This window comes from Epinephelus fuscoguttatus, linkage group LG14, assembly GCF_011397635.1.
Source record: "Epinephelus fuscoguttatus linkage group LG14, E.fuscoguttatus.final_Chr_v1".
Taxonomy (NCBI): Eukaryota; Metazoa; Chordata; class Actinopteri; order Perciformes; family Serranidae; genus Epinephelus; species Epinephelus fuscoguttatus.
Genome location: NC_064765.1, coordinates 15,358,667 through 15,375,602, shown reverse-complemented (window position 1 = coordinate 15,375,602; position 16,936 = coordinate 15,358,667). Strand labels below are relative to the sequence as shown.

At 42.3% G+C, this 16,936-nt stretch overlaps 1 protein-coding gene across 2 annotated transcripts; it reads left to right on the top strand.

The window, feature by feature from the left end:
* The first annotated feature begins 1,719 nt into the window (after positions 1 to 1,719).
* Positions 1,720 to 8,607, top strand: fut9a (fucosyltransferase 9a). 2 transcript variants are annotated; one of them, XM_049597088.1, is made up of 4 exons: positions 1,720 to 2,051; positions 2,208 to 2,486; positions 4,231 to 4,482; positions 4,809 to 8,607. In XM_049597088.1, exon 4 carries the CDS (start codon positions 4,817 to 4,819, stop codon positions 5,897 to 5,899), a length of 1,083 nt encoding a protein of 360 aa, XP_049453045.1. In that variant the 5' UTR covers positions 1,720 to 2,051; positions 2,208 to 2,486; positions 4,231 to 4,482; positions 4,809 to 4,816; the 3' UTR covers positions 5,900 to 8,607. The 2 variants fall into 2 exon arrangements, with proteins under 2 accessions (XP_049453045.1, XP_049453044.1); XM_049597087.1 differs by having other exon boundaries at positions 1,720 to 2,486.
* The last annotated feature ends 8,329 nt before the right edge of the window (positions 8,608 to 16,936 follow it).

Here is a 16,936-nt window from a genome sequence, read left to right as displayed (position 1 = left end):
AGTACAAGAGAAAGCACAACGTAGATCTTGATATTTGAAAGGCGTGTCGACCTGAAATCTGAGATGAATCATAGTGATGAAAACAGGAGAGGGATGACAGGACAGCAGTTCAGTTACTGAGACGAAATGAAGGTTATTTTTATCTGTGGAATAGTTTTCCTTCTCACTGATGTTCTGACACCGTCGTACTTGCCTGGAACTTATTGTCATGTGTCACTTAAAGACACTTCGACACCTCTTTGATTTTATTTTCAGAACTTTTTTGGTCTAGTGCTGAGGGGATCTGTGTGTGTGTTTGAAATCCTTATCTTATACCTAATATGCGTACATGAATATGTATCTTTTGGGAAGCACTGAGCGGTAATTACCACACCACTTCCTGAGAGCCTCCTTACCAGTTGGAGATGCATCACCATAGTAACCCGTGCCAACCTAAGCTCTTTTTTTATACTTCATCTGTTAGAAAACGTACACCACAGGCGAACTGTCACATAATTCTTCAATGAACTAAATGCTAACATCAGCAAGCTGATGTTTACGAGGTATAATCTTTGTTTGTACCAAATTTCATGGCACACCATCCAAATAGTCTCTGGGATATTTCAGTCTGGGTCGAGCCACGCCACTAGAATGGCTAACAAAAAGCCCAAACCATGTTGAACCAAAAACAAAGCTCAATAATCATAAATATGTTATCAATGTAATCGTGCCCGCACCAAAATATGTCATATAGTGTTTCCTACATGTAAATGTCACATCAGGCAACAGACTCGTGGTAGAGGTATTTAGTACTCATCAGCGTTATAGAGCTGACTCGGTCCCTGTCCACTGTTGTGAACGTTTTCGTCACCACCACATTGCATTGTGGGATTTTCATGCCACCATAATGCCCAGTGTTTGAATTAGTTTGTAGAAAAATTCCTGCGCACTTTCTAACTTGCAAAAATGATGATTTTAATGCTGCAACATTTTAGTAACTAGACCTTTGGTTTCCTTAACTAAATCTTCTGCCTGATGAAGGTCTAGTTACCAATACGTCACAGCTTTAAAATCATTATTTTGCAAGTTAGAAAGTGCGCAGGAGTTTCCTACAAGTTGTATTCTGCTCGTCCATCTCCTATCCAACTGTTTTGAAAATAGATGTGCAAAGTATTTCTTTGTTTTCACCAGAAATAGGTTGCAATTTACGCACTACGGTGTTCATACTAAGGTTTCGGACAAACCAAAAAGTCTTGCATTCTGTTTTACTGTACTAAATAGCATGTTAGTAAGCCTCTCACTTTTAAATTGCTAAATGCTCCTCTGTGTTGAGCAGCTAGTCACTAAAGCCACATTTCCACCGAACACTGGAACCAAAAGTAATCCTTCAGACATGGTACCTAGGAATTGGAGGATCCAGTGTTTTTGGAGCTTGAACATTACAAGGAGCAAAAAGCAGTGATCCTTCAGCTCCTGCTCCATCGATTTTTGACCGCTGACTTGTTCCCCAACTTTATGGAAGTGTGATAATAAATCACCGTAGTGCCCCTTTAAATTATTAAGCAATGGGCTAATAGGCATAATTTGTGATGTTAAATGTTTAATGGGGCCACTGGTCACATTTGGAAGCTCAAATGCCTCTTTGTTAATAGTGGAATAATTAACCCACTGCTGAGGCATTGATCTGTGGCAATGATGTAAATACCATCATGAAAATGTTAGTTTTCTAGTTAGTGGCTGTGGAGCATTATCATCAGTGACTGGCGGTTCATAGTTCAGGCTTTGGCTTACCACTACATCACTAAAAGGCAGCCATGTACCACATAGAGCTCCCATTATTTTGTTAGGAGGCAAAGGAGACGATACAGGCCACGAGGGGGGAAACCTTTTGATCCGCAGCAGCGATGATTCACCTGCTTATTCAAAGGAGAGCCTTCAGCAGATGATTGAAGTTTAATATGCACTAACGCCGAATCTCATCACACACACGCACACACACGTAACACACACACACACACACGCACTGGAGCTCCGCCACAGCCTGCAGCTGCATTGACCGTAAACAGAGCAAGGTAGCGCATGGGCAGCCAGCAGGGAATTATTCCACATCGCATCACATCACTGAGCATACATGGCGTCCTCACACACCGAGCCATGAATTTAGTGTGCAGGCTGACCGGGTAGCCGCCAATTTTTTTTAAATTTATTTTTTATTTTTTATTTTGCAGCCATCATTCTTTGCGTCGGTGTGCAGCAGCAGCAGCAGCAGCAGCAGCGGGGGGAAAATTCAGCGCACATTGCTACAGTAGGTATCATTTTTCTGGATCAAGACGATGGATGTGGGCTCATCCGGATCTATTCCTGCAAATACGGCGGACGGGCGCGATTTTCTATTCCAAACGCATCCGCATCTTCCGTATGTTGCAAGGTGTCTTTGAAAAAAGGGTACACGGACCTCTGGAGGAAATGAGAAGAAAGGGCTATTTTGACTCACGCCTGTCGAGATGGTGAGTGAAATGCATGGCTGTGTGTTTTTTCCTCTCCCTGCACCCCATGACTGAGCAGCGGTACCTGCTTTTGACGGCAAATCCTCGCCAGCTAATTAGAAATGATCTCTCACTGTAAAAACACTGACTGGTTCCTTCCCATTTTCCTCGAGGTGTTTATTCTTACATGCATATTTTCTTGTATGTTGTCAATGCATTGCACTTTATGTGGATATAAAGGTTTTTCTCCAGTGATTTTGCATGACACTACTGTACATTTTCCAGCAGCATCCTCCACGCTATTATTTATATTCTGCGCGTTTTTGGTGCGCAAAAGGGTGCCGTAAAAATATCCCAGTGAATCTCTCAATATTCTCATCAACTTGGATGCAGTGTCACGCCTAAAGACAACCATTTTAACACAGTGGCTCGACTATATAGCATCACGTTTTTAAAATGACCTTCAGTGCTCGCTGGCTGGGAATTAATTCTCACCTGGGATGGAGTGTCCTTTCACAATCAGTGCTGTGGCCTGCTTTACACAAAACACATCAATCAGAGTGAAATTAGGTGGAGAAATGCCATTTTGCAGCCTCTCCGTTTGCCCTTTAGCCTACCTGTTACTAAAACCACATCAGGGATTTGATGCATGAGAGTGATGCTACCAAAATCTGTGGTTGCATTTTTTTTAATCATCCCCTGCCTCCTCTCATTCCAACGTAGCCTCGCTGCAGACTACTCACCCATGCGGTGCTCTTCCCCGTGTCCCAAATACATCACAATGCATTTGACAAAACCCCAGTTATGTTGTTTAAAATCTAAGTGGATGCTTGAGCTGCACATGTCTCGCTCAGGTCTCATTTGTTGGCGCAGAGATGCAAAGAGGAGAGGGGGGGAATCATGAGTGTGTGAGCCCTCTCATATTAAATGCTCTGACCTCAGCGCCATCACCATGGAGACACTATAACTTTACCACACACTGCATATTTAATAGTCCTGATTTTGATCTCTGCACTTCTGCACACTTCTCTGAGTCCACACTGTGTTGTGACGCCGACGTATGAAGGTATGCAGCGTCCTCTGAGGCAAAGAGCTTATCACTGCTGCACACAGCAAACATGTTACAAGTGTGTAAGAGGATTTGCATGCATGAAAATGTATTGATACCACAAGCCTTTAAAAGGAATACACTTATCTGGCGCCTGATTGTGTGGCCTTTGAGTACGGATCTTTGTACCTGGGTCACAGATGGGTGAGACGAGGGCGTGCTGTCATACATAAGGCCAGTATCTTTCCCCATATGTCACATTGGACGATGACACGAGGAAAATGAGTGCTGGAGCTTGTCTCACTGATTAAATCCACTTCAGTATAGTGTGGATTTTTTTTAACTAGTCACCTCTTGAGATCTATTTCTGCTGTATGGCCTCTTTATGCAACATGCAGGTGTACTGAGCCCTAGAGAGCCAGAGAGTTGGGGGGCCTTTCTACTCTCCTCAGCCTTAAGATGGCAGCATTCTCCTACAGTACATCGTGTATGCCAAAAACTAATAACTGGAAGCTTACATCCATGCTTAACTGGGAAATTTGAAATAACATCCCTGATGAATTTTGCAATCATCTTTGTGTTTTCATTTTACTTCCCAGCTAATTTAGAAGATTTGTTTGTGAAAATAAAGCTCTGCAAGTTCATTGCATGCTTCCTTCTGCAATCTCCAGATTCTCAAGCCCCTAATTGATTCTCTCTTTCTCTGCTCACGTAAAGGAGGCGTCACTGAGAAGACCTGTACGTTCAAGATCAAGCACACCTCATTAGATCATTAAGGATCATTGTTAACCTGCGTCGAGAGCGAAAGGAGCATCTCTTGGCCGTGACCTGCAATTTTTTTTGTTTGTCTATGAGCCCTGAATCACAAAGAAGATTGATCCTAACATCGACCTAATGTAGGAACTGCTCCCTCCGACTCCTGCGACCTCGACTCTTGCTTGGATTTCAGCATTCAGTCAAATCCACCAGGTTTGTTTCCTTAATGAGGCCGAGGAGGCGACACATTTTTCTTTATGAGTATTGATCCAAACTGGTGGGTTGCCTTAAGCACAGCAGGGTGCATACTCATGGATTAGAGCAAGAATAGGAACACTGTGTTCACATGCAGATGCTCAGCAGCCAACTGTATTTAATTGAGGCACAAATGATGCTCAGAGTCAATGATCCGTTATAATAGGCACCATAGACACTTGATGGTAATGTGTGCTGGTGGTAATACCTGTGCATGATTAGATGATCAGTCTGGATGCTGTGTGTCGATCATGACTTTTTTCTCTCCTCTGTGCCCTTTCCAGGACAGAGTATGCCATCTGCACCTTTTCACAGAATCCTACGACCCCTTCTGCTCGGCACTTTCATACTGGGATGCTTTGTGACTCTGTTTTTGATGTATTTTAAACCATCCACCAGCTGGTTATCGGGTCCCGTAGAGTCGACAGTATCCACAGACCGGGTCAAGAACCTCTTCTCCACCAAGAGCGATAAAAACGTGACGACCGTGCTGATCTGGCTCTGGCCCTTCGGACAAACCTACGACCTGAGCGTGTGCAGCTCTCTCTTTAACATCGATGGCTGTTTCATCACAGCGGACAGGAACCTCTACAACAAGTCGGATGGAGTCGTCATCCATCACCGAGACATCTGCACTGACCTGTCCAACCTGCCGCCGCTCCAGCGACCATCCTTCCAGAAGTGGATATGGATGAACTTGGAGTCGCCGTCGCACTCCTCCCAGCTGCCTGGGATCGAGAACCTGTTCAATCTGACTCTCAACTACCGTCAGGATGCTGACATTGAAGTGCCTTATGGGTCCATTGTAGCAGCGGAGGGCGAGGAGGACTTCGTCCCACCCAGCAAGAACAAGCTGATCTGCTGGATTGTGAGCAACTGGAACCAGGACCACGTGCGGGTGAAATACTACAATGAGCTGTACAAACACATTGAGGTTCACGCGTACGGACAAGCCTTCGGGGAGTACATCTCTGACCAAGACTACTTCCCCACCATCGCCAGCTGCAAGTTCTACCTGGCTTTCGAGAACTCCATCCACAAGGACTACATTACTGAGAAACTCTACAACCCGCTCTCTGTGGGGACAGTGCCAGTGGTTCTCGGCCCGCCGAGGCAGAACTATGAGAACTTTATCCAGGGAGACGCCTTCATCCACGTGGACGACTTCACCTCGCCCAAGGAGCTGGCCGATTACCTGCTGCTCTTGGACAAGAACGAGGAAATGTACCTCAGGTACTTTGAGTGGAGGCGGCACTTTAAAGTAAAGAAGGCCTATTTCTGGGCAGAGCACACATGCCTGGCTTGTGATTACCTGCGTAGGCACAAGGAGTACAAGGCATTCAATAACCTTGACAAGTGGTACTGGGGCGGATAGTGCTTTGAAGGGCTATGCAGTGCTTGTTTTGTTGTTAAAGGCCGTGCTTTAAGATTTTTGTCCTTTGGTTAACATGAAGGTTCATTACTGTTCTGTCCAGAGCTCCCGAATGATGTTTTCTATTGGTTCAGTGGCCCAGTGAGACATCCATCTTGTTTTATTTTAATCTGCAAGCCAATTCTGCCAAGCCTTACTTTGCCTTTTGTGTTTTATTTTTCATTTACTATTTATTTTCAATGAATTGCAAATGCACTACATTTGTTATTATTTCCATGTTTTGCTTAACATGACGACATTTGCTGCTATTTTTTTTTTATGTTTTTGTGCTATTATTAGTGTGAATGCTTGATTGTATGGATGTTCCTGTATAACAGATAACATTCATGATGCAAGGCTGATTTTTTCTCTCTCAAAATTTTACCTTTTCATGAAGCGGACATCAGAATAGTGTTGGCTGCAGATGGAGACTGACATAAAAAGTGCAAATATTTATGTAATATTTATTCAAGTGAGGCATTATATGATAAAAAAAACAACAATCTCATCTGTGCTAGTGATGCAGTCACCTATGCAGTGTTTACTGAACTCAAAAAGTGAAAGTAGTTCAATTGTGTCATGTACATATTGTGTATTTTTGGAATTATGTAGCTGTCATTTTTTTCCATACTTTTTATTTGTTGTAAATTTGCATTTGCACTGCAGCTGTGACCGATCTTTACATATGTACAGCAGGACGGACGGACATCATGTTAATGCAGTCGTAGATGGCATATTGTGATCATTACCCTGGTAGTCTCCGACAGCAGATGTGACTCTGCTCTGTGAGAGGGAGGTTACTATTTTAATCATGTTGTGAATTGTTCATTGTCACATGTGATGTGTCACAGTGCAGTGGGATCCCGTGTGGACGATGATAGTACAGTACAGAGCTGCTGTACTGCAATATGAAACTCCTAGACACCTCATTATGTTGCACTCTGATTTGATATGTAGTTTTTAATTGAATCCAGGGAAGGGAAAGAGCACAAAATGCACAAATTTACTGACGTTACTTTGCTGTGCGTACTGTACTGTCATCCCACAATGTGACATTTAATATTTACACTGATATTTTCAACCATTTCAAGCAGATATTAACATGCAGGTGAAGTGGGTGTGAATAAGAGATCTGCCCACATGTTTGGGACCTGTGAAAGATGAGAAAAGTTCACAATTACTGCAAGACTATCCATATTTCTGTCTTTGAATCATCACAGTGTTGTTTTGGGAGTAAGAGGTTGCATGTGAAAGACATTTTCTTTTATTATTACACTCCTGTTTACAACCTACACCACTCAAGATCACACAACGAAAAGCATCAGCATCTGTAGATATCACGTTTAAATGTTGTCAGAACAGCAAATCCACTGAACAATGCATCTCAACAGCACTCAGCAGCTATTGACATGACGGTTAAGTTTTTAACAGAACGAACTGTGCAAAACCAAGTCAACATTTTATGCAAGATGAGCCGGCGTCTTCTTGGTCAGAGTACTCAAAAACATGTTTCAGGTTATTATCATTTTGATATTTCTTCACTGTCAAGGGGACCATTGATGTAAATTAGGATGAAGTCAATTATTTTTCTTATGGAATATGGTTCCAAATGCCATATAGTGAAACCTGTATATAAACCTCGTAGTGAACTGAATCATCACCTGGACCCAACCAACTAACACAGATCATTCCTGTACCAGACGGAGGGAGCTCCAGCAGTGTCTGCATTCATGGGGAAAAGAAACTTGTATATATTTTTAATGTTCAAATCTCTTTATAACATGCAAGTGTTGTCGGGCAGTGAGTTAAAAGCGCTGCACCTTTGTAGGTAACGTTGGTGCTTCAAAAGGCTGTGAATCAAGGCGAAGAGAGAGCGACACTTGAAAAGGATAACCAGCTTCAGAGACAATGGTTTTAGTGTTGTGAGGTGGACGTTTTCATCAAGGGAGGCGATTTTACACTTTTATTTTTTATTATTATTAGCTGGTAATCTTGTTGGCATGACCTGATTGAAAAAGTCGTGCCAAAATGCAGCAGAGATATAGCACTTTTATTCATGTGGAGTTGTGTGACTCACTGTGCTGGTGGCTGTCTTTAGATGGAGCTATTGTGAGTACAGAAACTGTCATCAAAGACCTCGGCTGTCCCACTGATTAACTATGAAACTGCCACTCATGGTTTCATAATGTACAGTCCATGTATGAATACAATGGTTTCTTGTCAAATGTGGTTGGTGACTTTAAGGAACAAAAGTTGTTTTATTTTCTTCGTGTTGTCCGTCTCTTTCACCCTCTCTCATTCCCTTTCTCTCTTTTTTGCACAAAAACAAACACGGGGAGCCGTGGCTTCTCTGCCCAACACCCCCACCCCCTGTCTGAGTCTGTGAGTGTGTCACAGCACCAGAGAGTGAATCAAGATGTCTCTGGATACTGTCTGACCTGGCACTGATTTCGCCAGGGTTACTTAAAAACACTGTATACCAAGTGGGATGAAATCTTTGTGTGTGGTTGAACATGACGATTTCTCCAGAAATGCTCATTTTCTGCCAGTTTCACTGAAATGATCAGTGAGTCAATCAGTACAAGTTTTTTGCCAAATCATTGTATTTTGCCAAATGTTGTGTTTTAACTGTAGATGTCTGATAGTGTCAAAGAAAATAAAGATATGGACAAATGAGCAAACATGAGTGGAGCACACAAGAATTATTATTTGATGGTAAACTTTGGAGATCCTACACTGAAACCAGCGTTGCCAGATTCATGACAGTTCATACGATAATTTTGCCCTCCGGACAATGAACGTTCAACAACGCTAAAAAGTAGCACAATGTGCAATAATTTGAGCATTTAGTGATGCTTTCAATTGGTTTTAGCCTGCATTGTCTCATTTAATTCGTTTCCCAACATGGTCAGGAGAGCAAAATATGGATCCTACGTCTGTTATAGCGACTGCAGGAAACAAACAAAAAGTCACTGAGAGGCTGAGGCTGGGCCTGATTAACCTGTCTGACATGCCAACACAAGATTGAAATACGTCAAATAAATTTATTACTGCAAAGGAAGCAACTTAAAGTGCACAAACTTAGAATTAAGATGATCACAGCGAACAAAGAAAAGCGCAGTCAACAAAAAATACAGCGATCCACTCACCAAAAAACCATACAGGTGAAGATGAGGTGTTCATACAGATCATGAGTGTCACCGCCCATATCCATGTGACCTGACTCTCCCAATACACGCAATCACAACAAAATAATAAATAATAGTATCCTAGAACACTAACCACAGACATATAACGATATAAAAATATAAACCATCCCTAAACGGACTAATCTTACAAGATTCATTCATTTCTAAATTAATTCATGGATCTTACGTCTTTGTTTATGCTTATCTTTTCATGTGACCTCTTTCCAGCCAATCATGTTTTTTGTACGCTATGATGAATGTGACCCACAAACACGCTTTCGTTCTGGAGCTGTGTTCAAGTGTTCAAATCGAGTTGCTTTGAATGCACCAATGAGCCCAGTAATTAGCTCAAAACTGTTTTCATGCAGTGTATGAACAGACTCCCAGTCACGCTGTCATGTAATTTAATTTTGTAATAGCAGGTTATTACAAATATTGTCAGACTGATGGACATGTGGCCTTTTTTTTTTTTTTTTGGAGTTATGACTCATACCCCCTTCCATGCATCATAACTGTATCAGCTTGCTTTAAAAAACATGCTGTGGGTAGATTTTTGTGGGCGTGTCAAAGTAATTTAAACACACGTGTTGTAAAATTATGCATTCACACCTATTTGTTCTCTTGGTTATGACTCCTGTATGTCAATTTTCCTCAAAACATGAGATAAGGCCTCATATTTCTCATCTCCCTGATTCTGTTGTACTGGTTCCCTTAAAAGGAATAGTCTGACATTTTGGACAATAGGGGAGAATGGGGTTGGTTGTCACATTTATTAGATATCACACTCTTTGACACACTCTGTCAAATTTAACAGCATTTTGTTTTTCTCAAACCATCTTTTTAATTTATTCATTTCTGTTGTGATCTCCATCAAAAGCAGCTGTTATCTCTGGAGCATAAAATAGCGGTATCATCTGCAAATAACACAAATTTTAATGTTTTTGAAAGTCAAAATCTTTACTCAATAGAAAAATTTTGGTCCCAATACTGACCCCTGGGGTACACCACAAGTGATGTTATGACACAATTACATTATATTTTATATTATGTATATTATATTCACCCATTTGAACAAATTGCTGCCTGTTAATGTACAGTTACATTATTTATGTTACAGAGGTTAGAGTTAGGAAAAGAAACATAGTAAAGACGCACCTTAAAATGACTTAAAGTTCACGCAAAGTTCACATGGTTCAGGACACGTGTCTCCTAGGGAAAAGTCCTGGGGGAAAGTCCATGGTTTGGTGACCCATCCACCACCTCAATCTTGCTCTTTATGACCACTCAGGACTACTTTCTCTTTTTCTTCTGACAGCACATTGATCACATGATCGCAGCCCTCGAAAAAATGTGGGTAATGCAGGAATTACAGGCTCATGATGACATGGGATATGTACAAATTTGGGTGCATTATTACTTTTCATTATGAGAACAGCCTGTTACCAGCTCATATCTTTAGACCATAATAAGCTCACAATTTAGGCTTCCGTTAAACACTCAAAGGGAATCTATTTACGATACCGTTTTTGAGGCATCCAAATTACAGTAAATAGTGTGACGACCAACCCCATTCTACCCTACAGTTATTTGCTTTCCAGCCAAGAACTAGATGAGAAAATTGATAATACTCTCCAAATTAGATGCCCTGTGTTAATTGGTGAGCTTTAAAGCTGCTGGTGGGTGGATTTCATTAGTTTTGGACAGAGCCATGCAAGCTTTTTGCCCTGTTAGCCTGTATTTATGCTATGCTAAGCTAACCAGCTGCTGGCTGTAGCCTCATATTTACCTTAAAAACTTGAGAATCGTATCCATTTTCTCATATAATTCAAGGCAGTGAGTCAGGGCATTTCGTAAAATGTCAAGCTGTTCCTTTAAATTTGAGTATTTCCATCATTTTAATGGCTCTTGTTTGACTTCTTCAGGTCAGACAAAGGTAGCTGGTCTTAACACATTCTACATAAAGCCACCTAATATAGTATTCTCGCATCTATACCAAATATAATTTCCATTAATGTTGCCCACACTGTTCTCCAGTGCCATGTAATGCAGGCGGAGGTATAAATAGAAATGCAAAAGCCTTGATAAGTGATTGATGAGAGCAAGAAGAGTGTGTTGTGTTGGTTACGGCTCGATCCTTTGGCTGTTGTTGGTTACCCCATATCCTCGCTAGCTCTCTGGTATTTACAGTCGTCTCCTCCACCGCACGACAGAGATGACACATCTTTGTCAACTGCCTCTGCTCAACGCTGAGGGTCAAACTGTGTGTGTGTTGGCGGGATCAGTGGCGCATATAATCCATCGATGTCAGTTGGGGATTAATGTGAAAGTTCAGGTGGCGGGGAGGGGGGTGGGATTGTCCCACCACTTTTCAGAACTCAAGACAGTGTCACGGGGGAGAATGTCAAAGGTGTGTCTTGCAGTGAAGAACACACACGAAGCTATTACCTGGCTCTGCTGTTCCCCTCGGACAAAGCCTCTATATATAGCGTCTTTCAGCTCATTGTTTTTTTAGGCCTGCAACTTAACTGTTTTTGGCTCAGTCTAACCACCCTCATAACATGCTCTGTACAGCTGTTGTCACTGCTCAGCATCATACTGCAGTCAGACAAGGTTAGCAACTTGCTAAAACAGCCCTAAGAGCCCAAGAATTCCCCCAAGACTGAGTGGAGATCAAAAAATAGAACAAAAAGACAGTGAATATTGGACTTAACATTTATGAGGTGGCCAAAACACAGCTCCAAAAAAAAAGAAAAGCAAAGCACGTTTATTGAAATAGCACATTTCAGCAACAGGGCAACTCAAAGTGCTACATAAAACATTAAAAGTTCAAAAGAAACACATTATAAAAGGACATTTAAATACAATAAAATTGCTCATTCAAGAGCCAATGAAATAGAAAATAAAAACAGATTGAGGCCAGTATAAAATTCAAGCAGCAGCAAACAGAAGTCTACCATTTTGAATTAGACGTTCTGAATGCAACACTTAGAGCAATAATATAGCCTACCACTATTTATATATATATATATAGTGGAGTAATGGCATCCTGAGCAGAGAAACTCACACTTCCTCTGTGTCTGTCTGAGCTTCTCTGTGTTTTGTTGTTGTAGCCTCACAGCTGTGTTAGTGCATCTGTGTATTCTGCTAGCTAATTAGCTCATCGTTGCGGCTTTGCACTGCACTCATATGGCAGTGAACCCCTAATATCAGGATGTTGTCATTGTGGAAGCGTAGCATCCATCCTCTGGTACCCCCCTGGTAAACACTGTTAGCCCTGTTGGCATGTTGCCATTATAGAGTACTTCAGAGATGCCATTTTTCTGTAGGCTAACATGGAAGTTAACGTCACCCTGGTTCCTTTGTTAAAAAGCCAGTGGGATGTTCACATTGGATTTTGGATTATTGCAGAAAATAAGCTCTGTGGCAAACAAACATCTAATACTTCCATGTTTTCACAAATGAACACCACTTTTATGATTTTTGAAGCTTAAATGAGATCACCAGAGGTAAAAAGATGACCTTAGGCTATAAATGAACTACACAGCATGGTCGCAGGACTTAACGACACTCCCACAACACTGCTGCTGTAAAGCCACGTTCGGCATGATGACATGGCATGATGTTCTGTGGTCTCATTTAGCCACCTTTTTTAAGACATGAGAGCTTCAAAACTAATGAGTGGAGTATTTACCCAGGTAGCTATAGGACTTGGCCCACTTGAGGCTGTGTTCTGGCTCCATGGTACCAAATGTGAGCCAGTTTTGGCCCATTTAATTTGGACCAAATATGGCCCAGATGTGGGTATTACAGATACAGGTCTATTCCAGCTGACAAACGGCAGGTGGTTGAGTCGGTGACCAGCACTAAAGCAGGTCCTAGCCCGTTGATGGTTGCCAAATCTGGGCCCAATTAAGTGTTTTAAAAACGGGCCTATCCCTGCTGGGACATGGCTGCCGAGCGAAACGGCTGCCAGCAACAACTGGTTCTGGCCCTTTAATTTTTGCGGAATGACGCATTTTATGTCGTAGAACAAAACATGACAGTCTCTTAACCACAGACTTTATTTCAAGCGTTCAAAAACCAAATTGACTTCCAAACGAAGGAACTGGGAGTGCTAAAATGCTAACTCATTTTCGGACTCATTCCTGGGGCACCTTAATAGTGTTGTTAATGTAGTGGGCACTGTTAGCTGCTAGCCCCCTTGATGTTGAGAACTGTGTCCAGACAACTTATATGCTCTGAGGTTTGCACAGAGCCCCTTTAAAGTATTGAGAGTTGCAGCTGACCTGCAGCTTACTGGGAGTTTCTGGTGCATAAAAACTGAACGCTGCTGTTTAGTTTTGACTATGCAGAGAAAGCTGACCCATCCCAGACGACCTGAGAGGTCTGGATGGTTCATAATGTAGCAGAGGATCATAAATCTATTTTTGCTCCATATCTTCTCAGTGTGTAAATAGACAAGTGTTTGCTAATGCACTTACCATCAGCTTAAAAGAAAATAATATTGTATGTCAGTGTTATGTTCACAAATAGTTTCCGCTGCACTCAAGTGACCAAAATATTAGTTACTGTAGGTTTCAGATCCAAAAATAAATGATTGAATAATAATAATGCCAACAAACACTTCACCATTCACCTTCTCTGTCATTTAAATTCTATGTTTGAACTGTAGCAGATCAGATAATGAGGCCCAGGTTAGATTCTTGCCATACTAATGAGAGCTGGGCTTTTTTGGATCCATCTCATCATCTGGAACATTTACAGCAGGCTTGTTTATTTGTGCTGCAATAATAGGAAGTGTTTCAGCATGAGGCTCTGAGGATGGAGTTATTACTGGGAAAGTGTCCTTGAAAGCTGGAGAATTAAGAAGTCTTCTTGGGTTCTGTTGACTAAAGATTTAGATTTTCTTTTTTAACTGAAGCAGGTATGTTGGAAATTCATGTTTTTGATGTTTGCTATCTCTGTTTTGCAGGCTGTGAATAATTTATCAAAATTCTAGGTGTAAATTTCTTATATAGGTGGCACATTGAGGTATGTTGTGTGCTCTGGCTTGCTGCTCCTGGCGCCCAAAGGTGATCAGCCGCTTCGTCTACACACTTAATCCAAACACCACAAAATCTGTGGGCTGGGAGGAGGCGACGGATCGAAGAGGAGAACATTTTAATGGGTTGTGCATTCCTAGGAGTGGAGGACTTTCTCTCCTCTTTAGCAGTGGAGATCATATTTCTGGCAATGTGACAGGTCCTGTCACCCACTCATACCATGACTCATTTTGGTGAGAACTGGGGAGGCGGCAAGGGGCAGAGATAGTGCAGGTATTACCCGGGCGCTCACGGGGCCTCCCTGAAGGGGTGTAAGGTTTTGCGAGATTGTAGACTTAGTAGATTGCATCTCCTGGCCCCCCTATGTGGCTATCCTGTTCAGTTGAAAACACTGCGGTGAAAGTTAGCAGAAGAGTGCAGAGGCCTGCTCAAAGGGCCAGGTTTGTGTGAGTCCTCTCATTAGCTATTAGAGCCGCCCCTCATCTCGACCCTAATAGAGCCCACTTATGCTGTCATCACCATGCCAACCAGCTGTCAACCCTGGTGCGGCGAGGCTTTTGTGCTCCAGAGAAATGTGACTGTGTCGTGTTGATCTGTCTCAGTCTACAACAAGTCGCCACCTCAAAGGAGCCACCAAAATAAATGCTTCTCTTCTTCCCCTAGATCATTTGATTAAGAGGGGAGAGAAAACCGCCACTGACACCTTATTGTAAAGAGTGAATACATTAAGATAAGAGGACACCGGAGTCCAGGTCAAATAAAGGCCTATTTATTGAGGCTCGACAGGCCGCATACGAAATCTGTTGGCAGCTGCTCACAAGTTGACTTCAGAGGATTAAGCAGGCAAAAAGGAATATGCAAGATCAGCAAGCTTTTTGCTCTGCGGAGTCGGCACTGTCTGGCGTAGAAGTTAATAATCCGAGAGACAAAGACCGGCACCTGTTATCTGTCAGATTCAAATCAGAGCGGTTATAATAAAATTACAAAGAGCCATGCACGAACGCAGATTAACACAGACGAAACACAATATACAATAATCTCCGCTTTAATATCTAACGCTCGATCTGGTCACATGCAATTTATTTCTCATGACTTTCATATTCTGTTAATACACTCGCAGAGATGAGAGTTTTTGTTTGCTGGTGAATATAGGTCACCTCCACCCCTGGCTCGGTGTCACATGATGACAGACATACTGCAGCCACCACTGCAACAAAGATTAGAAGCTTTTTGACTATATTTGCCCTACAGTTGGTTCTGGGTTCATTTAAGGTCTGCATGGCTTTGTGATGTGCAGCCGCTGATCTGGACCCCAGCAGGGAGCGAGGGCACAATACAGTGGTAATTTAATCCAGAGCAGCAGATGACTCTGTGTAATCCGGCAGATCCACCTACTTACAAATAAGTAAAACCTGAAAGATGGCATGACTTCACATCAGAAATATCTCCTACACCTGAATTCCTGACATGATTTGGTTATTTTGTGCTGAAAGCCTTACATAACACGCAGCTTGTAGGTCAAAAATAACACCGTCTTACATTATTCCTCAGCGGTTTGTAGATACCACCTACATACACACAGGCCCGTGTTCCAGCATCATCTGCTGATCCCAAAATGGATTACATCTTACTTATTCACAAGAGGGTAATTGTAGCCGAATTTCTTTACAAGGAGTGGTAGAGACAAGACAGAGAGTTCATTTTGACATAGTTGCATTCCTCCCAGCCTCATCCCTGTCACTGACCTTCCTGTGTGTGTATACGAGGGATTAAGCCTGTGGGCTGGACCGGTGGTCTTCTCAGGGCTATTTTTATGAAGATGTCCGCCCCCTGATCCTTTTGGAAAACTGATATGAGCACATGTTCCAAGATTCAAATGTAATTAGCCAACTGTCAGTCAAAGACACTGAAGAACTGGAGGTTTTTTTAAAGGTGGAAAAGGAGGTTTTATAATGTTTCAGGAATAATTTTTGACACCTGGTATGAGTGACTGAGTCAAACATGCATGCAGACAAATCAGAGGCATTTCAATTACACACTGTACTGTAGTGATCTGGACACAACACTCGACTCACTGGGTCAATATTGATCCAGTCTGGGTCAATATGGTCCCAACGTGATAACTTTACCACCCGAGATAAGTGGTTGTTTTGATAAGTCTATCACCAGAAGAAAATGTTCATACTGTACATTTTTGCAAACCACAAATATGCTACATTTGTTCATCATTTTAAAACGGATACATTGAAACTTTACCTTTCTCAGCAACCCTGTGGTGAAGGGGTGTTTAGGTTTAGGCACAAACATTTCTTAGTTATGGTTATGTGAAGATCAGGATTTTGCTAAAAACACCCATGTTTGGTGGCACAAAAGCTGCAGCTGTTGGATTCAAACAGAGGTCTGCAGCTCGGTAGGCATCTTGCTTAGGTGATCCACTATCCACTCCAATCAACATTTGTATGTTGGCCCATGTGGTTGGTAGATGAGCTGAAAAATGGGCCCTATATGGGATTGTCCATGGGTTCCACAATGGCCCCATGCCAATTGCCCACATGGGTGGTTTACCCATGTGGGCTATGCTACGGCTACCAGGGTACCAAGTGGGTATGGGCCCAAGATGGGCATCTTATCTTAGGCCCACTTGGGTAAAACCACCCATGTGGGCAACTGGCATGGGGCCATTATGGAACCCTTGGACAATTCCATACAGGGCCCATTTTTCAGGTCATTTACTACCCACATGGGCCCCATGTACAAATGTCCACGGATGA